This window comes from Aotus nancymaae, unplaced genomic scaffold (assembly GCF_030222135.1).
Source record: "Aotus nancymaae isolate 86718 unplaced genomic scaffold, 86718_ANA_hifiasm-v0.15.2.pri h1tg000036l, whole genome shotgun sequence".
Classification (NCBI taxonomy): domain Eukaryota; kingdom Metazoa; phylum Chordata; class Mammalia; order Primates; family Aotidae; genus Aotus; species Aotus nancymaae.
In genome coordinates this window covers 36,897,809-36,922,626 of record NW_026988450.1, presented here as the reverse complement: position 1 = coordinate 36,922,626, position 24,818 = coordinate 36,897,809, and the positions used below count along the sequence as shown (strand labels likewise).

The 24,818-nt window shown below is 34.8% G+C and overlaps 1 protein-coding gene across 1 annotated transcript in view; it reads left to right on the top strand.

The window, feature by feature from the left end:
• The window catches only part of MMP16 (matrix metallopeptidase 16), a 274,698-nt gene extending 259,866 nt beyond the window's left edge, over positions 1-14,832 (top strand). Inside the window, exons 9-10 of the mRNA XM_012465088.2 lie at positions 57-172; positions 5,112-14,832. Coding sequence (XP_012320511.1) covers positions 57-172; positions 5,112-5,446 — 451 coding nt within the window. The 3' untranslated portion in view covers positions 5,447-14,832. The remainder of the gene's footprint in view (positions 1-56; positions 173-5,111) is intronic.
• The last annotated feature ends 9,986 nt before the right edge of the window (positions 14,833-24,818 follow it).

Sequence of the window (24,818 nt, the reverse complement as noted above, 5' to 3'; positions counted from 1 at the left end):
CATAACTTTTCCCTATATGTTATTGTTGTTTTTGTTGTTGTTTTTATCCTTTGTAGATATTGGAGATATAGTGAAGAAATGAAAACAATGGACCCTGGCTATCCCAAGCCAATCACAGTCTGGAAAGGAATCCCTGAATCTCCTCAGGGAGCATTTGTACACAAAGAAAATGGTATGCAACATGTGCTTTCTACATTTCATAAGTTTGCTGTCTTAGTAACACATTAGGTTTTTTCACTCTGCTAAATTAAACCATTGGAAAGTGCTATACTAGAGCTATGTAATACTATATTTCCATTTGTATTAACTTTCTTTCCTAGATTTACATGTAATATTATGCTGTAGACATTTTTTAACCTCAACTTGGTTTGTAAAAACTCATTAGAAAAAAATACAGATACTAGTATAATATGGAAGTTATGTATACCTTTGAAGTAACCTATATTTCTATTAAAATTCCTGTAAAGATTATAATAAAAATACATGGGACAGAACTGATCACAAGGAAGATATAGGTGCCAGTTGAGGTATTATATCTGGTAATAATGCATATTGAGGATTATAATTTTTATGTATTTTTTGGCTTAGACAATCAGCAATCAAGGAAGTTTCCAACTCAATACAGTGAGAATAGAGTGGATGTATGATATAACAGCAAGAAACAAATCTGAGAGCTGCCTCCTTTACTTGCTACTCAGGATTTCAGATTCTGCTAGATCCTGAGTGGAAAGTTAGCCAAATCATGGATAATCCATACTCCCCTGTCTTTTGGCAGATATGAAATGTGAACATACCTCTTTTCATCCAGGGATTACTAAATAGGAATAAATCATAATAATTTGAAGTTGAATTTATGTGCAGTATTTCAGAACAAAGGAAAGGAAAATGACATTCTGGAATAGAAAAAGAATTACCTTATCATCGATAGGAACCATAAGAAAATAGTATATTATGTATGTCCTCAATAACATGAAGAGTCTGTGACATATTTTCAACATAAGCAAAAATAGGCATCTTTTGTAAGAACAAAACTGAGTGCATCTATGGGCAGGGAATAAAAAGCAAGGTTAATGAAAGAATCAGGGGAAAATAAAAAATCATACTACACTACCACTGAAAACTGTGATTGACCATAGGCATATTGGAAGATTAAGAAAACTCTACACTGACAGGGCATGGGGCTTACACCTGTAATCCCAACACTCTGGGAGGCTGATGTGGGCAGATCCCCTGAGGTCAGGAGTTTGAGATCCGCCTGACCAAAATGGTGACACCCTGGTCTCTACTAAAAACATATAAATTAGCCAGGCATGGCGATGTGCACCTGTAGTTCCAGTTGCTCAGGAGCCTGATGCAGGAGAATTGCTTGAATCTGGGAGAAGGAGGTTGCATTGAGCTGGCTGAGATCATGCCACTGCACACCAGTCTAGGCAACAGAGCCAGATTCTGTCTCTAAATAAATGAATAAAAGAAAGAAAGAGAGAGAGAGAGAGAAAGAGAAAGAGAAAGAGAGAGAAAGGAAGGAAAAAAGGAAGAAAAGGAAGGAAGGAAGAAAGGAAGGAAGGAAAGAAGAGAGGGAAAACTCTATACTAGTATAAACTTGAATGAACTGAGAACCAGGATAAATGCATACCAATAAAAAAATTGAAGTACATGTACTTTTTTTTTGAGCATTGCTGTATATATAATGATATACTACTATATTCTGTGTGATAGTGTCCCATAAGTGGAACACTGTAGGCAGAGGCAAAGTCAAAAAGAACCTGGAAATCCTTATCAGAGTACTTGCTGAGAAAAATAATTTTTGTGTATTCTATTGGCTCAGAAAATTAAAAGACCAAGTTAAGGTATGACTTGTATGTGACAAAAGAAGAAATCCATAGGACAGTGAGACTAAGATTAAAACATAACTTTCTGAGATAAAAGGGAAAGCAATAAGAGAATGAAGGAAGTCACAATAAAGTCACATTGAAGGCAGTAAAATCAGATTAATAATGTGCCTTAAAACTTAAGAAACTACACAGATAAAAAGGACAAAGAAGTGAAAAAGTATGAAAGATGATCACACGGAAGACAGAAAACTGACATCATCCCTAAAAATTATAGCTGTCACCAAGGAGGAAACTTGAACAATGATATAAAAAGTATTTTTTAAGAATTAAATAATAAAGGGGGGAGCTTTTTTGAAGGTAAACCAAAGGGGCTTGTTACAGCCCAGATAAAACCAATTTCTTGCTAACACGTACAGTGGTCTTACCACTGCTCTACACTACATTTTGATAAAGAGTTATCACAGACTATATAAAAATATATACTCTGTAAGTTTCACTCTAACAGATATTTCCACAAAATTCAGTTTATTTGTTCATATGTATTAAATAGCAACTTCTTACTAGTAAACACCTAAGGGACAAAAATAGAACACAGAGGTACTGCTCTCAAGGAGCATTTACTAAGCTGTACAATAGTACCAGCTGTGGAGAATTATGTCTCATTACATTTTTAGGATGAAACAATAGAAAAGTCCACTAAGGTTCAGTCAAGCATAAAGGATCATCAAATAAAATATAGCCTCATTAATTTATTTTCCAGAATTTCTCAATGAAAATATAGGTAAGAATTCACCAGAAGTTGTTCTTCATAAGCATGTATGCAAAAATATATGTCAAATCTGCTTTTAAAAGGAAAAAAGTATAAATACCTAAACATTGATTCAACCACTGACCTTTCATAAATGAAAAAAACCTAAATTATTGAACAAGATGAATTTTGCAGAATCAAGGTTTGACATATTTCCATTACCAAGATTTTAGGCTACTTCTTTTCAAATGCTTATACTCTCTATCTCCTAGTAACTAGCCATTTGTTTTTTTTTTTTTTTTGAGACAGGGTCTCATCTCACTATGATGCCCAGGTTAGTCTCCTGAACTCCAGGGCTCAAGCAGTCCTCCTGCCTCAGCCTCCCAAAGTGCTGGGATTACAGGCATAAGCCTCCATATCAGGCCTAGACTTCTTATTTGTAACAAGTGTATTCAATAACTACAATTCTACTTCTATATGTGGAGTGTGTTGCTGTAAAATTTGGCCTGCAGAACCGCTTAGTATGTAAATAGAAACTTCTTAACTTTTGTGTAATGCCTAGTAGCTTTATAGTAATTGGCTTTAGCTTAAAATTGAAGATGAGGACACTTCCAGCTGTTGGTTTCCAGTTTATAGATATAAGAAGTACATTCACCCATTTTGTAGGTCTGTCTAATTCTAGATCAATGTCATTATTCAATTATGATCATCTAAAGTACTGTTATTTGGCAGGCCCTCAAGATTTCCTCATCCAAGCTTGTTGAGTAATTATATTGAATTTTATTAATGTGATCAAATACCAACTCCCAACTGAAAAACTGGAATCTACATACACCTGTTTTCACTTGGCAAGTTGCTCCCATTGCAAAACTGTCCTTTGAAACTAAAAGCAGCAGTAGGTTTTTATGGCATTGAACAGAATGATTTCTAAATGAAGTGACCTGAAGTGATCATCTGTCCTATCTGAAATTTCTTGAGAGATGTCAGAGTTCTTCATTCAAGAATGATACCTATCACACCCTTGGATGTTTAAAAGACAGAAGCCTTCTAAAGCACCTAGTCTTAGAAAATTAAGTGTCCAGGCTCTAGATCTAGATCAAGATTTAAAACTTGTGTTCACCAGAATATGAGCATGTTATTTTGTCTCTGATCCTCAATATCTTGGGCTAAAAAGAATGGATAATAAATTCTACCTGATAGAGTATTTGTGAGGATTAAAAGAGAGGCCATATACTAAACTTTAACACAATGCTTCTTCCATAATAAGTCCTCAATCATAAAGGAAAAAAATCACCTTTATTAATGATTATAAACTATGAATTATGCCCTCTATCAAAAATAGATAACTCCCAAAATATAGTTTTAAGTAATTATAGCATTAAAACATTTCTTCTTGATTTTTTGATTTTTATCTCAAAGGACAAATTAAGTCAAAGTACTATAGTCACACAGAAAGTTGACATGAATGAACTGTGGACAGAAAGAAAAAAACTGGATATGTGCCCAACAAAACCATAAAATTTGGAGAATAGTCCTAAGAAAAATGTCTATATTTGTAGTTTAATCATCGGGAGCTTACAAAGTCTATTGGATGCATTCATAATGTTTTAGAAAATAAATTGTATGTATTGCTGAGTTACTTGAGCCTCCCACATCCCACCTCCTCCCCATGAAATATAAGGTACTAGGAAATATTAAAAATAGAATTGTAGATTTATGTTCAACTTTATTCTTAAAATAATGAATAATAGCTTTTGAAGTTCTATAAAATATAGCTAGGTGACACAAATTAAATGTTAAATAAACTAGAATAAAGAAGACAAAAGGAGAAGGAGCAAAATGTTTATGACCTAGAGCCAGAAATGAGGTTAGAGTATGAAATACTATAAATCCTCCTTACTTGTTAAGATTCCTTGCAGACATGAAAGCCTCTCCAGTTTTATGATTTATATTTTATTATGATTTCTCATCCAAATTACAAAAGGAATCCTGTTGTTTAGAAGGGGCACAGATTCCTGATACTAAGATGATTAGAAATTTCCCTTGAGGTATTTCATAGAGAAGCCTCTTTATCATATATTGAACAATGTTCCCAGTAACAGCCTGAGGGTAAACAGGGTTTCAATTTATAAAGCTGTGTCATCATCTTTCTATATAGGTTGATATTATCACACTAATGTGTAATTTTGTAACATTAGTCCTATAAGCCAGCAAAAAGATAAGGTTCTCTTTTCTAGCTTGGAATGCTAGTAGATTGCCTAGCATGGTCTTTGAACAGTCCTCTGTAAATAATATTTCTCTCTCTGGGCTGAGCTTCCCATAGGCATTAGAGGGCATCATTCCTGGGGCACAGCAGCCACAGCCATCTTAACAGACAGCTGAACCAAAAATAGTGCTTTCTTCCTATAAAAAGTGAATGTCCTTGAAAGACATCTTTTAAGACATAGCCTATTTTAATAACATTTCTCTACATATACACTTTCAGAAATAAGTGGTACCTGTGTGTGTGTGTGTGTATGTTTTTCCCCCAGGCTTTACATATTTCTACAAAGGAAAGGAGTATTGGAAATTCAACAACCAGATACTCAAGGTAGAACCTGGATATCCAAGATCCATCCTCAAGGATTTTATGGGCTGTGATGGACCAACAGACAGAGTTAAAGAAGGACACAGCCCACCAGATGATGTAGACATTGTCATCAAACTGGACAACACAGCCAGCACTGTGAAAGCCATAGCTATTGTCATTCCCTGCATCTTGGCCTTATGCCTCCTTGTATTGGTTTACACTGTGTTCCAGTTCAAGAGGAAAGGAACACCCCGCCACATACTGTACTGTAAACGCTCTATGCAAGAGTGGGTGTGATGTAGGGTTTTTTCTTCTTTCTTTCTTTTCCAGGAGTTTGTGGTAACTTGAGATTCAAGACAAGAGCTGTTATGCTGTTTCCTAGCTAGGAGCAGGCTTGTGGCAGCCTGATTCGGGGCTGACCTTTCAAACCCAGAGGGTTGCTGGTCCTGCACATGAGTGGAAATACACTCATGGGGAAGCTTCCATGATGCACAGTATCTGCTGTTCTTCAGTCCTTTGTCTTTCTTTGTTATTCAGTTCTAGGCCTTTCCTCTGCACGCTCAATGCCCAGTAAAATTTCAGGATTAACTAAAGAAGAGGAAAAAAAGAAGAAAAGATTCTTCTTAAAAATTTCTAATATTATTTTTCCTTCTGAAGTCTGAGCCCATTTCTGGGGGGACTATAAAAAAGCAAATCAAAAATCCCATGTTTTTTTTTTTTTTTTTTTTTTTTTTGCTTTAAAACAAAGGGAAAAAAGAGTTTAAACAAAAACCCCACAATTGAACTTCCAGGAAAGTTTGAAGACCCAAAACAGCTTTGTCTCCAAAGAAGATAGCTCTCTGACTGCTTTGGATAGTCTCCTACGCACCATTTTGTCAGGTGGGAGATTTGGAATACATATGCAGGACGTTAGACTGTTGGGACAGCCATTTTCCAACAACCAAGGGGCCAAAATATCTGCAATATAGTAACAGCCTTAATAATACATCCATTTTTCGTTTTATACAGCTGTTCTCAGCTATGTCCTCAATGTTTCATCACATTTATATTCATAACTATTTTCAAACACGACCTTTTAATTGTTTTTGAAGTATTTCTAAACCCCTTCTTTCCACCTTACCCCTCCATCATTGTGATAATCTCCCCAAATTGTTTTAGGCCATTGCCCCAGGCCTTCCATGGGTCTGTCAGGAATATTCATTACAAAGCAGATCAAGAAGCAGTATGTCTCTGAAGTGGATTACTATGACAGTTACTTTACAAGGATTTGTGACACTAGTAATATACGTGTGTGACCCTTTGAGAACTATCAGACCAGCTTTCAGAGTCTTAGGATTGTCGGTCTTGTGAACTGATAAATTATAGAACTGGGCAATGGTAAAAACAGTCACAGGTTCAAGAAGTTCAGGTTTTTAAAACAGATATCCTATAATGTCATGTAATTTTTAAATGATTTACACAACTACATAAATGCATTTATAACAAACAGGAATGATGCTACTTGCCAAATTTTTTCTGGCAAATAAAAAAGTTATTTTATTAAGAATCTCATAAGACTGAAATTTTATTTGAAAAACTGGTAACAGCCTAACTCTTCTTTTTTTTTTTTTTTTAGGCATACTGAATTTCTGTTTTAAAATCCATTGCATGAAAATTCAATTCACCTTGGTATATGCAGTTAGCATTGCCATTTTAAAAATGAATTAAAATGATGACTCTGAAGTTGCATGAATATCTTCTTCCAGTGCATTACCTATTGCATGTCCACCATAGTTCTCAAAGGGTTAGTGTGGCTTCTGGCATTTAGCCATCCATTTGATCACTGACAGAGCCAAGAGACCACCAAAGCATTTCATTGTTGAGTGTAATTTGTCCTAACAGCAGTATCGTCATTTTCATGTGACCTGCAGAGCAGGTTTGTATCAATATTTTTTTCCTAGAGAAAAGTCAGCAACTGACAGACCTCTTTATTGATTTTTAGGAGCTGCTTCTTGCAGTGAAAGGCTTTACAGCCACTGGGCTGTGAACTTTATTAGAGATGGTCAGAATGAATGCACCCCATGAGTCAGACATTGGCTTTGTGTGAAAGCCAGCTTTGAGGGGATTAGCTTTTGAAACAATGAACAGCTTGCCTTGAACTTGATTATTGATCTATTGACTGTCATTAACAACAACTTAAACATTGTCTTCTGTGAAATTTTCCTTGAAGAGTCCTGTTCTTTGTCTTTGCCCTTTGACCTTTAACTTGCAAACTGGCACAAACTGAAGGAAATCTGGTGTTGCTTCTCCATTGGATTAGTTGTTCTATAAAACCTAGTAAGCATGAGCTGTTTCCTTAGAGTGAAGAGAGTGTTGTTGGCAGATCTGCAGATGGACACTTTGCTCTTTACATGCACACTCTGAAAATGCCCTATAGGTAGAAGTGAATTTTAATTTTATTTTAATATAATTTCAAGTCTAAATTCATCATTTTAGTACAAACTACAAAAACTATAGAGAAAAAAAAACCTCAAATACTTGAATGGCCAGTGTGGCTTTTATATAAAGCAGGAATTTTATACTAGTAAAAATTTCTTACTCATTTGCTAATATAACACATTTCCAGATGATTTTTAATGAGTGTAGGTATACATTCTTATTTGGAAATGGATAGTTTGGCTGCCTTGAATTTATATTTATACTCAACATAGCATGAAAAGTAGAATGCCTTTTGGTTAAACTACATGTTTATGATTTGGTTGGGGAAAATATTTTATAATTGTGGGTGGCATGCTGCAAAGCCTTGCAGATTGTTATTTCTTACAACCTGAGCATATATACTGTGAGGCTAAGAAAAAAGAACAGCAGGAAAAGAATGGCTTTACAGTGAAATATTATACAATGTAGATGATATTTTAAGATGATATTGGAGATTATGTACGCAAGGGCCAAGAAAGCAAGAAAAGAAAACCAGAGTCAGCCCTGTAGCTTTACTTCAGTGCTTCCATTCTAGATGATGCTGATAATGAGAGTTAGTCACTGCTGCTAAGCATGGAGGACTATATACATAAGCTCGTTTATACAGTGTTTGCTTGTGGGAGAGTTTAATCATTTTAGGGCCTTGATGTCAAGAAAAAAAAAAACTGGAAACTATATTTTGCTAAATATAGAAACGAGGAACTGTGTCATTTTGGCTCATGTGCAAGTCATTGAGAAACTCCATCAACCTGCATTGAAAATTGATTTTTTTCCTCTAAAATGAGAAAGAAACTGAATAAGCAATCTATTGCCTCTTTACTCATTCATCACAATATCCTGATTTGTCATAAGATTATAAGCATATAAGGGCTAGAAAATAATCATAGCATTAAGAAGGAAGGAGTCTATCATTATGCTTGAATTCTGACAAATGTCATAAATAAGGGTTGGGTAATATTTACTTGAATATGAGACAAGATTTACATGATAAGCAAAGGCATATATGGCTGCTCTTTTGACTAGAACATTTCAGTTATCAGGCTGTCCTATTACAAGAGATAAGAAAATAATAAGTACAATGTAATCATAAACACTGGGATTCCATTTGTTTATTGTACACCAGGTACTTTGTGGGTACGGTTCCTGACTCCTCTTCCACCTGGGGTTTGGGGAAAAAAGTCTCAATCCAAATGGAACAGTGAAAATAAAAGTAACTGATCTAGCACGTAAGAATAGTGATTCAAAAACCAATGTGAAATAAATTTCCATAGGTCAATAATATAAGGTGTCAGTTCAGTATTAGTAGAGATATGCAAGGCATCAAATATTTTTATCACCCCATCACTAATAACATGAAAAGCTCAGACATAGGATTTCCCAAATTGAAATGAAAACACATTCATGCTTGCAAAAATAATCCTTCTTCTGCTTCATTTCTCGTTACTTTATCTGATATAAACACGAATGTAACGGTAATGTTCTTTACATAAAATGACCATATAGTTAAGAATTTTAGTAAAATATTGTTGCTCTGCATATTACTAAACACAATGAAGTATTAAAATAGCTGATCAGTTTGAATTTTCTGCAAAACAGTAATTCCACATCAGAATTGTAGATAAGGTTGTGAATTTGACTGGTTTCAGAACAGTGTCTGTTGACATGGCAGTCAGAGCAGGTGAATACAGACACTCTTTCTGATTGCAAAGGTTATAGAGATAAATTAGACAGCATTATGTGATACTAGCAAAGACAACTTCTGTTATAAATCAGAGGGCAAGGCTTTTCTGAATCAGATGTAATAAATTACTAAGTAATGATTACCAAAAAATAATTACTAAGTAATGAAGGATATAGACTGGCTTACTGAAATAAGTAAGTGTTATATTTAATAGATTACCTATAATCTTTTTTGTTAACACATAATTTGACCATTTCATATACTATATGCCTATTTTCATTACTTCTCTGTGGGTGATTAAAAAACACAATGTGGTAGATAAGAACATCGTCCAAAATTCACTGCTAGTTCCAATGCATAGATGATGGTATATATACTGGATGACAGAAGTAGTAATATTTGCAAGTTCTACATATTATGGTGATATCTCTGGTGTGGTACAAAAACACGCCTACACTTTGTGAATCTTACAGTGGAATAAATAGTGTGTCCATATTAACTAAACTCAAAGTGCTATCTGAAGAGGAATGGATGTTATAATCAAATAGACTGAGTTAAACTGAATCACAAAAATATATATTTTTTTAAGTTTTTGGAATTATTTCCAGAAACTAATGAAGAGAATTATTTAGTGGTAGCACCAAGTCTGTGAGATTGTAGTATATACTGAAACAATCTTCTGGATGGTGGTAAGGTCTTTTTTAGCAAACACAGTAAAGAGCTTATTTCATTTCTGATGATTTCAAGGGCATATTCCAAAGTATCACAGATGTCAAATAGAATATGCTATCTAAACCAAAAATGTAAATTTCTGATGACCTATTACAGCAATCTCAGCCAATATGTAATATCACAAAATGTGTCAAGTCAATCATATTAGAGGATCTACTCATTCAGATGGATTTCATGCACCTTCATGATGTTGGTATATTGTGACCACAGGAAATAGATACCAGGACGTATGTAGCTAAGTTACAGGTTCCACTTTGCCAGGGAGGGAATCATAATTACATCAGGAAATGTTTAACAGTTATATCTTAAAAATTAGAATTTAATGTAATAAAGCAGCAACCAGGAATAGTACCACACCATAAATATGAAAACTAATTATTATATTTAATAAATATAATGGAAACGGAGGAGGGGGAACATGAGTCTTTTGTTAAATATAAAGACAATCTATAGCACTCCTTCATAATACAACTGGAAATTTTACTTTAGCAAGCATAAAATACTGGAGAAAAAAATGCAACTTCAAGCTCTTCACACTAGCAATGATTATGTGATATATCATTGTATATATTTAGCCAGTGGTCATTAGATGTTACCATGCTTAAACACATCTGATACTCATGCATTGCCTTACAGGCTAAAAATATAAGAGGTAGGTATTCAGTAACCTCAGTTGGAAAGACATATAATGTTAGAATCCCCTGAAACAAGCCATTTCCCTGAGATAGAAATTTACCTCAATAATCATGTAACCTAAAACACTTGGCATAGTAGCAAAGAAGTTGCCTTAGTGTTCTAGTCTCATCTAATTGTGACCTCTGTCTTTCATGTACTTCTGAAATCATTTTCCATTTTTTTCATTGGTGTGATTTTGACACAATTCTGAAATATTTCAGGTAAGATTAATAACATCCAATTACAAATATGTTTCAATATTTTATACATATGTCTATTTTGAAAGTTCAACCAATAGTACAGAAAGCTTAAGAATGAACACTGATTAGACATATTCACAGAAATTAAAGGAAAAATGATATTGTAACACTCCTGTCAATTTTCTAGTAGAATACAGAAGTACGTAGCAGTCTTCAATTTTTAAACACAATTATGAGCTTATAACTGAACGTGACATGCATCATTTGTTAGAACAATACTAATTCTTTATACTACAGTAAGAATACAAGATCACAGAAGCTTAGTATTGCAACAAAGACTTCACAGGCATTCATAACTAATGCTTTCTAAGGAAAATGAGGGCATAACCCAGAACTCGTGGTCAGTGCATCGAGAGTATAAAAGACATTTATTTATAGAGATTTCTGAGGATTCTAAGCCTTTTCAACTTAAATATCAGTGTGTCTTAGAATTTATTTTATATATCATTGGACTGGGGGTAATATTCAAATGTGCACTCAACATGTCCTCACGTTAAAAGGCACATTGAATAGTATAGGAAAATACATCATAAACTAGAATGTTGTGCAGATTCATGTAACTTTGCCATGTGCTCTGCTATAGAGCTGGATGTATATGCCCTTAAGAAGGGATAAAAAATCAATTAAATATAAATATGAAAATATACTTATGTTGGGTAGCTTAGCTTCATAGCAAAATGTCATTAACCTTTATTTCACAGAGAAAAACTGAAAGAGAAGAATGGTGAACAAGAATACAATGATAAACTTGGATTATAGAGATGTTTCTTCGGAATTTTTTCCACTTGTTTTTATCCATGAAAAAAGAATACAGACATTTCTATAGTATTTCGTCTGTGAGTAGGTTGGATCCCAGGTAGAATACTTTTTGACACAGGCCTTTTTATACATACTTTATATGTGATGAAGCTTTGGTGAGATGTGACTGCATGGTAGGATGCATTTTCCTAGGATAGGATATGGTGCTGCTTGTACTTGCCACCTTTTATATGAATGTATGTCGCTACATTGGCCTGTCTTGCCAAGATATGGATGAATAAAGCCTGGTGTGAGCTGTCTATTTGAAACGTCACTAGGATGCATGTTTCATTTGCTGTTACATAATGCCAATTTGAACCTGTTTCCTCTCTATATATTGACAACCCAATTGTTAAGATAAAATATACTTTGCTTGAATGAATGATTTTGGTAGTAATGTGAGAGTTATCCTTAAATCAGTGTTATAATTTTTGCTATTACTGAAATACCATCACAGAGGCCACATTATTGGCTGTCTTCTCACAGCTCTTTAGTATACACCATTGCCTGAGCAAAATTAGGTTTTTAGGTATTTTTGGCATTTACTTCTTTTATAGCTGATGTGGAATCAATTATTCCTTTATATGTTCATAAGTACAAAATTTCACTATCTTAATTACTTCCAAACAAACATAATTTCCAAGCAAGTATGTGTGTGCCTGGTTTTTCTGCTCCTCCAGTTCTAAGATCATTATTTGTTTGCCTTCTGTTTGTCACCCAAAAATACAGATGTTTGTGAAAGATACATCTTATTGAGTTGTCTTATGCAGTCTCTGTCTTATATTTGCATTTCCTTCTATTTCTACCGTGTCTTTTGTTTTTTTAAACACAGATTTGATTTTCCTTTCACTTTGTGAAAACCAGAATTGAGCAGCATTGTACATCAGAGATGGTACCCAGGAAATGTCTTTGTTCCTCAGTATTTTTCTTCAAAAATTCCATGCAAAGACAATCCTAGTAAAGTTCACATACATCCCAATCTCTCTCATTGGCTTCTAACTTTTTATAGAGCTATTTCCCTGAGAAAAGAGAAATGCTGAGTATGATGGCTATTGTCTGTTGATAAGGCAGCTAAGGAAACTTGCTTTTGGAGAATGTATCTTAAATAATTATACAGGAACATAAATCTCTCAGTATAGTGTTCTGTTTAAGGTACATCATGGGTACATAAATGCCTAAAACCTTCATGCTTTGGTCTATTTCTCTTTATGTGTAAAATTGCATATATATTAGAAAGAGAGATAGAATAAAAGAATTCGGAGTGTTATAGAGGCAGTTTTTGCTGCCTTGGTTTTGACTGTATCAGCATTTCTATTGTGGACCTCTATTTTAAGGGGTTTTAGAGACTCGGCCATAAAAACTTGTGTTAGACTTAAAAGTCTTGAAATTTTTTTTAGATATCTAATTTTAAACAAATATATCTTGTTTTTATATTATAGGAGGGAAATAAATGGAGTTTACTAGTTCAATTTTGAGCTAATATACTTTTAATAAACTTAACTTTTTAAAGAAAAACATAAAATCTAATTAGTTCATAGTTGGTTGATGGTTTTATAAAGAATCAATTATTGACCTTGAGAAAATTGCCTGCTTCATCAGTATAGTAACCTGTCTTTAAGTTGTTTTAAAACTTGTATACCTATATTAACATTATCTTGATTCCAGTGGTGGATCAGTGTGATAATGCAGATTTATGACATCCATATAAGCTATCTGGTAATATAGATTTGGAAATATATAGTATATATGAGATTATATATATATATATATATATGTATATATATATATATTTACTAGATAGGTTAAGGAGAAAAAGCTCCCATAAACTTAGTTTGTCAAATAAATACCATATATTTAAAAAATTGCACAGACATTTATCATTCAGAGTCAGAATGAGATGCAAGTAATTGCAAAGGGAAGTTGTCTCTTGGGTAAACAACACACATTGTATAGCTTCTTATGAAAATAATTTTTTCCTTTCTATATTGTGGTTATGGGAAAGTAAAAGAATTAAAATTAATGCAGACTTTATTTAAATAACATTCAACTGTGAAGCAGAGAGAAACGCCAGGAAATTAAATATTTAGGCCATTATCTTGTGGTTGTCTGACAATACTTTACCTTTATTTTAATTCCCCATGATGTTTTCAGTTATGGAGAGAGTATTAAAATCTCGATTTTAAGTTTCTGCATTGTTCTCATTACACTCAACACTATTTCATTAAGTTCTTGATAATATGTAGTCTTCTGTGTGCAAGGAAAGAAATAAATAACACATTTATTTGCTGAATGAGTTTTAAGGTGTGCAAGTTGTGGTGATTTTTTGCCCACACAGGATTCTATACATTTATACCATCTTAACTCTGGCATATTTTTTTTCAGATAGCTTCTACTGACAAACACAAAGCTTGTTTGTGTGCAAATATAAGGCTAAATAAATGGTGCTAAAGTGTATTATGACTGTCAGATAAAATCAGGCAAAATTTTGTGGTGCTTAAATTAATTTTTTCATTGATTTTATTGATCAGTGCATTGAACAGTGTTTATTATTCACAAGTTGTCTTTTATTAGTAAATCAAGGCCTCATAGCACATTGTTAAATAAAGTGGTTGACTAGTCTATGTAACAGCTCACCAAGCTACTATCTCTTTTAACTCCTTATAATGTTGCGTCATTAAAGGTCAAGGGGACATGGTATTAATCTCATTGCTATAGACCATTAACATGACTGAACTTTTCCACAAAGTACTTATGTTTACAATGCTATAACCCTTTGACTGCTGCGGCAACCTTTAACCACATAAATGTCACAAGCTAGAATCATCAGCATGGTTCTTGCCATGGCAATCAAAGAGTTAAGGGCTGTGCAGTGATTTGTTTTGTATTTATTAATTTATATTTATTTTATTTCCATTCAAGGAGGGGTTTGGGGTGGGGCAGTTTTTGTCTGCTGTAAGTGTCTTAACCTAGGGAAGGGTTAAATGGCTTTTTATACTATTGCATCTTCTGTATTTACCATCAATTCATTGTGTTGTAATTAAACTGTCAATAAATAAGAGAACAGAAAAATGGTTCACAGACATTGTGGTTTTACTGAATGACTGATTTACATGCATTTATGACCAATATGTAAGATATGATCTATAAACAATAGCCTTTACTATCTATGTCTTTCTAATCCATATGAAACAGAAAATGCTGGAGAAATTGTTTAGTTACTACCTAGATGCTTATGACTGTGATCAAATAAAGGAGAAGAATCATTGCATCAAATATATTTCAGGCAAATGCCTGTGAACATAGGATATGTTAAGGTTTCTACAAAGACTTGACAAGAAAAAAAGCCAACATTTTGGATAGGTGAGTATAATTTTTAAAGTTACACATCATAGTTGTCTAGGCAAATTTAATCACAGAAATTAATTTTTATATTAGGTCTTTAGCAAAATCCCATTTAAGAAATTCCCCCTCCCCTTTTTTTTTCATTTAATAATAGGATTGGCTGACATGGTGGCTCATACCTGTAATCTCAGCACTGTGGAAGGCCAAGGCGGGCAGATCACCTGAGGTCATAAGTTCAGGATCAGCCTGGCCAACGTGGTGAAACACTGTCTTTTTCTTCTCTTTTTTCTTTTTTTTTTTTTTTTTTGAGACGGAGTTTTGCTCTTGTTACCCCGGCTGGAGTGCAATGGCGCGATCTCGGCTCACCGCAACCTCCGCCTCCTGGGTTCAGGCAATTTCCTGCCTCAGCCTCCTGAGTAGCTGGGATTACAGGCACGCACCACCATGCCCAGCTAATTTTTTTGTATTTTTAGTAGAGACGGGGTTTCACTATGACCAGGATAGTCTCGATCTCTTGACCTCGTGATCCACCCGCCTCGGCCTCCCAAAGTGCTGGGATTACAGGCGTGAGCCACCGCGCCCGGCCAAAATACTGTCTTTACAAAAAAAAAAAAATACAAAAATTAGCCAGGCATGGTGGTGGGTGCCTGTAATCCTAGCTACTCAGGAGGCTGAGGCAGGAGAATTGCTTGGACCCAGGAGGCGGAGGTTGCAGTGAGCTAAGATTGTGCCATTGCACTCCAGCCTGGGTGACAGAGCGAGACTCTGTCTCCATTTAAAAAAAAAAGAAAAAAGAAGGATTATAGTAAACGATGGCCATGAACAGAAGAACCAACTCACAGAAAGAAAGCAAGAAGAATGACTAATATTTTCATATCTAACATCTTAATAAATTACCTTGTACACAGGATAAACTGTGAAATCATTTTCTGAGAATATCAAGTAGTTGCAAGTAATCAAGTGCTAAACCAAGAACTTTCTGAAGATCAAATCTAATATGTATCAAAGGTCATCTGAATTTTAAGAAGTCATATCAGGAATAAAGCAAACAGGTTGTTCTCTTACGCAAAAATCAAGCTACATCTGTCCACCAAGAAATTAATCTTACAAATTTTAATCCACATAGGAAAGAGGAGCTGTGAAGCAGAGTAACTAAGATGATTACAGAGATTTAATTGCCTAAAGTTATAAAAAGTAGACTAGAGGGATAGAGATCCTTTGTATTAAGTTGAGCTCTGAATCTAGAATGAGTTCTGGGGAATTAGGAGATGTATCAAGAGTTTCAAGGAAGGCTGCAGATAAGAGTTGTTGGCGTTTAGAACATGTCAAAGAACCTACAAGGGTGAGCCAACCAACAATATAGTTTATTTTTATTTGTAGAAGGCTTTTTTTAAAAAAAGATAAACTTGATTTTTATAAAACTATTAAGAATATTAAACCATAAATATCTGAATCCAAGAATCAGTCTCCTTTGTTTTTATTGTCAGAGAGAAGCTAGAAACATCCAAATGACTCGGTAGATAATTTATTTTTCTTATGTATATGGATTTATTTAATATCAAAATATAATGTTATATGGTATATATTACATGATTTTGCCACAATCAAGGACTAAATTAGAATAACAACTTGTGTAGAAAAAGAAGAATACAAATAAAGATATAGATAGTCTAGTAATACACCTAGCTCACTGTAGGAATAGATATTATTTATTGAGGTGGATAATAATGTTTGCATATTTTAAATTGTTTTTTAAAAGTATTTGAATGGGCATAACTTCAACCTTATTTAATGCATTCAGTCACCCTCTCAAATTAGTTGCCCCAGTGGGCCACTGGCTCTCCCCTCCTACTGTTCCTCTTCCTTCCCCTCCTTCCTCTCTTCCCTCCCTTTCCTTTCTTTTCTTTCATTCTCTTTTTCTCAATTGCATTATTCCTTGAAAGAAAAATTTACAATCCATTTTTTTTTATTTTCCACACCCTCATTCTTTCCTTCTTATAATTTTGTTGCACTCCTCACTACTTCACTAGACTTATTTCATCAATGGTAAATTAAATATATGGTCATCACTAAATTGAGTCTTTATTTCCTATCTTACTGGACTTCCTCACAGTATTTAGTACTAATAATTACTCTGCCATTAATATTTGTTCTAGGCAGCTCCTTGGTGGTAGGACTATTCATTTTTTCTACCTTTTTCATCCCCAGAGGCTGGTAGAGTACCTAGCTCATAGTCTACAATACATTATTGGCTTCTAGACATTAGAGTTTAGGATTTTCCCCTCACCCTGTTAATTTTTAAACTAATTCTTGTGAGTTTACATGACCCCCCCCGCCCCCGCCACTACCACCACCATGTTGTTAACTTCCTTTGTTTCTACACTCTTTTCTGGACCCTTGTTCCCATCCATGGCTTTAGCTTTATGATTATGGTGTGCTGTGAAATTCAGATTCACAATTTCCACCCACTTGCTAGACGAATTGATATGAATTTTTTTTAGCTTCCTAGATTCAATCTACTAAATTTAAAACTCTCCACCATCCCTTCTCTTCCTTCAAAATTCCTCCTGAATTATCTAATCTATTTAATGGCACTACATTCTCTTGTTTACTTATCCATTAAAACTTCACAAGTTCTTGGCCTTCTTCTCCTTTGACGCACATGCCCCATTTGACATCTACCATATCTATGATTTCTGCTTCTAGTTCTGCATGGTATCATTTCCATCTGATTTCCTTGGCATTCTTACCCTATTTCAGGTTCATTATTTCTTGCCTTCTCAGTGTTCTTGCCTTATTCAATCACTGTTTTGCATCCTGTCTACATGTTTCTGGCCAGTCTTCTCAAATTAGAGTTCAAATCATATCATTCCTCTTAAAATCTTAAAAACAAAGATTTTATACACAGACCCTTCAAAATCTATTCTCTACTTGTCTTGCAAGATTTTTTCCTCAGAGTATATCATTATATATTTTTATACCTAAAGCCATCCAATTATCTGTCATCTCTTATCCATGTTTTTGCACATGCTGTGCTCTCTACTTTGAATTCCAGCTTCCCTAACTTCCCTGACCTCAGTGAATAGATAAAATCTCCCCCACCTTTGAAACTTCATGTCATCTGTTTGCATTGTGTTTTGCTAGGATTCTCCTAGTTTCGTTAATATTGTCTCCCTTTTTCTTAAAAAATATTCCAATTTTATAATAAGTTATATGAACATACTCTTAGCCAACATTTTAGACAAAGCTTATAATTTTATGTCAACTTTTAAAATTAATTTCTTGTTAATGTCTAAGCCTCTGGGGATTATATTCTTTTACTGTTTTTTTTTTTTTTTCTTTTTCTCCTGCTACAGCATCTAAAGCCGTGCCTTACACAGGACGGAGCTAAAAATATGCTTACTATACTAAACTGAATTGTATTATTTACTATAACCGGAATTACAGAAACTTTATTTTGCATTGTTGTATTCTCCAACCCACTTTCTAAGAATCTTATGAATTAAGATATTTTAAAGCATTTGCATTACAAGAGCAAGTATTTTAAGCACTTGACCTTGATTTTTTTCTAACACCTTACTTATTTTCTCCAAAGTTCTTTAAATATTTCTTATTGCTCATTAAATGATATAGTCTCAAGTTTAAACTAATCTTTTTTATATTAATACTTTACTTCTTTTTGGTTTGTCTTGAGATAGAGTCTCGCTCTGTTGCCCAGGCTGGAGTGCAGTGGCACAATCTGGGCTCACTGCAACCTCCACTTCCTGGGTTCAAGCAATTCTCCTGCCTCAGCCTCCCAAGTAGCTGGGATTAAAGGAAACTGCCACCACATCCAGCTAATTTTTGTGTTTTTAGTAGAGGTGGTGTTTTGCCATATTGGCCAAGATGGTCTTGAACACCTGACCTCAGGTGATCCACCTGCCTCAGACTCCAAAGTGCTGGGACTACAGGTGTGAGCCACTGTGCCCTGCCTTAATCTTTTACATCTAATAATCATCTTTTAAACCAAGAGGAAATTTTTTTTTTTAGAATAGCCAAATAAAGTGGGAAACCTCTTTGTTGGCAGATCAATTATCAGAATTTAAAATTTTCAAAAAACAAATTCTACTTTCTCAAATCTGTGCATAGACATCAAAGAAATATTTGTTACTTACCATAAGGTGGTAGAACAAATTCCCTTATAAAACAGACATTATGAAAAGACTGAAATAGGAGTCACTTTGCCTATTCAGAGGACAATGTGTTCCAGGTCTAGTGCTGGGTCTACAGGACAGCATGTCAAGCATGGTGTTTAATCTGGAGGAAACTAAAGATTGGTGAGGTGATCCAAAGGGAAAGAGCCAAGTTAAGAATGAAAGAAAGGATATGAATAAGCAGTTCAAGAGCAGCAATAGAAGCTGATTTTTAAAGTTATTTGTTACCTTGAAAAGTTGTTTTTGGAACATTATACTTACAGTAATTACTAAAATACAAAATTAGACAGGTGTGATGGTGGGTGGCTGTAATACCAGGTATTCAGGAGGCTGAGGCAGGAGAATCACTTGAACCCAGGAGGTGGAGGTTGCAGTGAGCTAAGATGACACCACTACACTCTAGCCTGGCAACAGAGTGAGACTCTGTCTCAAAATCCTTTCTCTCTCTCTCTCTCTTTTTTTCTCTCTCTCTCTCAATATATTTATATATGTGTGTGTGTGTGTATATATATAACCAAGATAGCCCTTGGTTAACTGATGTCATTCAACAGGAGTAAACTAAAAGTTGATTGGAAACATTGACTGTGTTAATGGGATCTAGGAGGGACAACATTCAAATAATTGGAGTTCCAGAAAAAGAGAATGAGAAAAGGAAGGGGAGAAATAATTACCACACAATTTGGTAAAATTTTCTGGAATTTAGAGACTTGAGTTTCCAGGTTGAAAGAACTTAGAGATGTCAAGTATAATGGGTGAAAATGGGCACACAATAAATCACAGTGAAAATTCAGATCATGAATGAGAAAGAAAATACTGTGTAAGCTTTCAGAGGGAGGGTAGAAAATTCACTTACAAACATAACAAATTGGAACGACCTTAGATTTTTTTCCAAAAGAACACTGACAACTTGAATATTATAGAGTGTTGTCTTCAAATTTTTGATTGAAAGTGATTTTTAATCTATAGTGTATATACAGGCAAATATTAAATGTAGAGTAGAATAAAGCCAGCTGAGTTCTGAAAAGTATTTTACTCTCATATTGCAGTTCTCAACTAAAAGATGTGCTTCCCTAAATAATGAGAAGTCCAAAAAGAGACATAGAATTTAGTAAAAACAAAACAAATTGAGTTTAAAAAAAACAGAAGAAAGAGAAATAAAGCAGTAAAGGAATTATCTGAAAGGTCAAGAGTATGGCGACGGGTACCTCAAGATTACAACTGTGCACATAAGCAGTTCAGACTGATAGTAGCATAAAAGATGAGCAGTTCATACTGATAGTAGCATAAAAGATGAGCAGTTCAGACTGATAGTAGCATAAGAGATGAGGAGTTCAGACTGATAGTAGCATAAAAGATGAGCAGTTCATACTGATAGTAGCATAAAAGATGAGCAGTTCAGACTGGAGCAGTATGATTAATAGATAAGCATGTTAAGAACTTTTATACTCATGACTTTGTCATCATAGCATGATTTTTAACCTACAATGATACGTTAGAATGGGCTTCATCAAAACAAGAAAATAAATTAAAAATGAGAACACTTAAGATCTAAGGAATAGAGAATTCATTTCTTGAGAAAAAAAAATCCTAAAATAAAAGCAAAGGTAAATCCTGCATAGCAGACCTAGATAATAACTAGTCCAAACAGGAGAATCAATGACTCTGTAAGGAAATTCTACGTATATGTATGTGTGTGTGAGTAGAATGCATACGCACACAGAGTGAAACAATACACAAAGTGAAACCAATTAATTATTTGATATGATAGGCCTTGTGGGAAATTGTACCTAGAGGCAATTGGAGTGTATAGGGATTTAACCCATTAGGTACCAAAAATGAAGCAAATGTAAAAACAAGGCACTTATTAAGAAATATGTTTTAATTCTAATAAAGATCTAATTAATGCTCAGTTCTAGCTATAGGCGGGAAAATATGCAAACTGGATTTTTATTTAACCAACAATTATAATAAAACAATCGAGAGAATAGGGAGAAGTGGAAGAGATTACACAGAAGACAGATTAATCTTCATCTAACATTATAAGAAATGATGTCTAATATTGCTATAAAGTTAAAATACTTACGTATTGCTTAGGAATTCTGCCATGCTAAATGCCAAGGAAGAAATCAGCCAAAAACATCAGAAAAGATTTTTGCAGAGGAAGACTACATAAGTGGGGCTGGAATTGGGAATGATTATATTTTATGGCATTGTTTTAGCATTATGCAATGTTTTAAATGGTGTAACTTTATTAATCCAATAGTAGAGAGCTTAAATCACAAAAACAACCTGTAGTGAACAAGTCCAAAATTTTCATGGAAATAGGAATGCTCTGACCATGACTCCACTGCTTTGCGTCTGTCATTAGGGATTAATCAGACTCATTTGATCGTTGTTTTTCTTTTCACCCACGTCCCAGCATAGTCTTTTCTTCCCAATTATCTACTCCTCTTTTACAGCCTTTGTGGTCTCTCACTTGGCAGAGAAAAAGAAGTCATGAAAATCTTTGCAACTGCTTGTCAGAACAGTTAGCCTCGGCCTTAGGGGGATACTTGGTCAGATGTTTTGGATGATAAGAGCTTAGGGATGATAAATTTTTCCATTTTATTGAGTGTGAGAAATACTCTTCAAAGGAAAGGATCAGTGGGGTAAGCAACAGTGAGTAAAGTTAAATTAGAACAAGATACTAACCAGCTGTAGGTCATCTCTACAACCAGAAAGTGAGGATCCTGAAGAAATGGGTGAGATTTAAAATCAGAGAGAGAAAATTTTATATGCTTTAAAAAAATACTTGTAACAGTAACATGTTATCTGTTACTATGAATTCATAAATTATCCTTTCCAAAAAATGATTATTGGCTCATTTGTCTTTTCATTCAATATTAATTGAATATTATTTGCTACATTTCAAATATTTGCTAGAACAGAGGATAAGCTAAGCAAAATCAAGCAGGGGAATCAAATTTGTTTAAATTATCATACTTCATTGTAATTAGTATAGTTATATAGCATAAAATGCATAGCACAATGTAATATAGTATACAATATAACATGTATTGTAATGGGTATAAGATCATGACAGATTCTCAATGGCAATTCTACTTGGGATTATCAGAGAAGACTTGATAAAGAAGGTAATGCATGAACAAAAGTAGATTAAGAGTTTAAAAGTAGGAAAGTATCATTTCAAGCAAAAAGTACAGCTTATGGGAAAGCATACAGGTTTGAGAGCATAGCACATTTGGGAACTGAATTATTCCAGAACTAAAGGGCAATGTACATAAAGGAGAATTGTGAAAAGTAAATTCAAAGATATAGGCAAGAGTTAGATGATAAAGGAATTTGATGCCTCTTTTTCAGCCAGCCCACCTGGTGATTGTGTAAGCTACTACCCACCAGCTCTTTTAATGAATTTGTTTTTGGTTAAAGCCTGTCAGAGTTGGTTTCCTGGCCTATGACTAACTCCAAACTGAAGTGGTTGTTGTCAGTAGCAACTTGGGGGAATAGAAGGACTAAAAATTGTATATCTGTCCTGGTTAGACATTGAATAGTAAAAATTCACCTGTCTTAAAGGGGTATGTATTTGATAGCTAACGGCACACTGGAGGAAAACAGATAGCTAAATTATTGTGTTTCATTACCTGGAACTGGGTACAATAGAAGGCAAGGCTTTAGAAGATCCAGGCTCTGCTGTTATATAACTGTATGAAAGACTTAAAAGTCTCAAAGGCTATGAACTGAAGGCATTACTTCTTTTTTTTTTTTTTGAGAAAGGGTGTTGCTCTGTTGCCCAGGTTGGAATTCAGCAACATGATCACTGTTCCCTGCAGCCTCAACCTCTTGGGATCATGTGACCCTCCCAACTCAGCCTCCTGAATAGCTGGGACTACAGATGTGCACCACCACACTTAGTTAATTTTTGTATTTTTTGTAAAGGTGGGTTTTTGCCATGTTGCCCAGGCTGTTCTCAAACTCCTGAGCTAAGCAATCCACCTACCTTAGACTTCCAAAGTGCTGGGATTACAGGAATGAGCCAGTGCACCCAGGCCTGAAGACTTTACTTCTAATAACCCATGAAAGATTTAAAAAGGAAAATTGTAAGCTAAATTTGTAGTTTATTGGCTCAGGCATTGCATTAGTCCATTCTCATGCTGATAATAAACACATACCCCAAACTGGGTAATTTATAAAAGAAAGAGGTTAAATTGATTCATAGTTCAGCATGGCTGGGAGGCTTCAGGAAACTTAACAATCATAGCAGAAAGAGAAGCATGTCCTTCTCATGGTAGCAGGAAGGAGAAGTGCCAAGAAAAAGGAGGAAAAGCCCCTTATAAAATCCTCAGACCTTGTGAGAACTCACTCACTACCACAAAAACCACCTGAGGGTAACTGCCTCCATGATTCATTACCTCCCACTGGGTCCCTACCACAACATGTGGAGATTATGGTGGGGACACAGACAAACCATATCAGGCATTTATTGAAAACAGAAATTTTTATGAATTTCTTAACTTTTTTTTTAAAGATATGGTTTCCTTTTATTAAAAAATTACATTATTAAAAAATCACATTATCACATTCAAACAAAATAGCAATGATTCTTTTATACTATCAGCTATACAGATAAAATTCAGTCTTCTCCCAATTTTCTCTACAAATTGGTTGTTTAAATCATCTAAATAAGCGCCAGGCCTTGTAATTGGTCCATAAGGCTCCCATGCCTCTTGTAATCTATGGGTTCCCTCTCTGCCTCACTCCTTCCTTTCCCTCCTTGCTTTATTTATAAAGAAATTAGGCCACTTTTCCTGCAGAGTCCCCACAGTCTGGAGCTTGCTAGAGGCCTGCCTGCCACCGTGTCGTGGTGAGTACTCTGTCCCCTGGATTTCCTGTGGGTGGGAGGTCATGTTGGGAGGTTTGGTGAGATTCAGGTTTGGGCTTTTTTCCTGGCAAGATGACTTCTTTTGTGACACAAAATGTGCGATTGTCTCCACGCTTGTGGCATTCGCATTGTTAGGTACATTCGTTTATCAGGGGTTGATAAGTGGAAACGTTCCAGCCTGTCAGTTCATCCTCGCTGGTTAACTGAAATGCTTAAATCCCCTCCATGGATCACATGGATTGTTCCTAGGCTTTGGATCGCAGAGGAAAGGCGGGGCCACTGGTTGATCCTTGCCCTGTATTTACTGGTTTTCAAAATACTGAATTACGTCCTTTACGTCCTTCAAATGTGATTTACGATAAGTAATCATTTAAAAATTAATTTAATGTTCTAAATAATATCAGTATGAATTTGTAAATTTAAACTTGTTTTATGGGTTTCAGTCCATTATGGTAATTATCCCATGGGTGCTCAAATTAAGCCATCTTTGCTGGTGGGAGCCCCTTCAGATGGCTCTGAGTCCTTTGAGGCAACCTCAGTCTTGGCTATCTCCCTTGCTTTCCGGTTTTCCATGATATGGCAGGCTTTTCTTGTGTATTTTCCTTTCCTTTTTTTTTTTTTAATATATAGGTTATATTGCATTTTAGGTGTT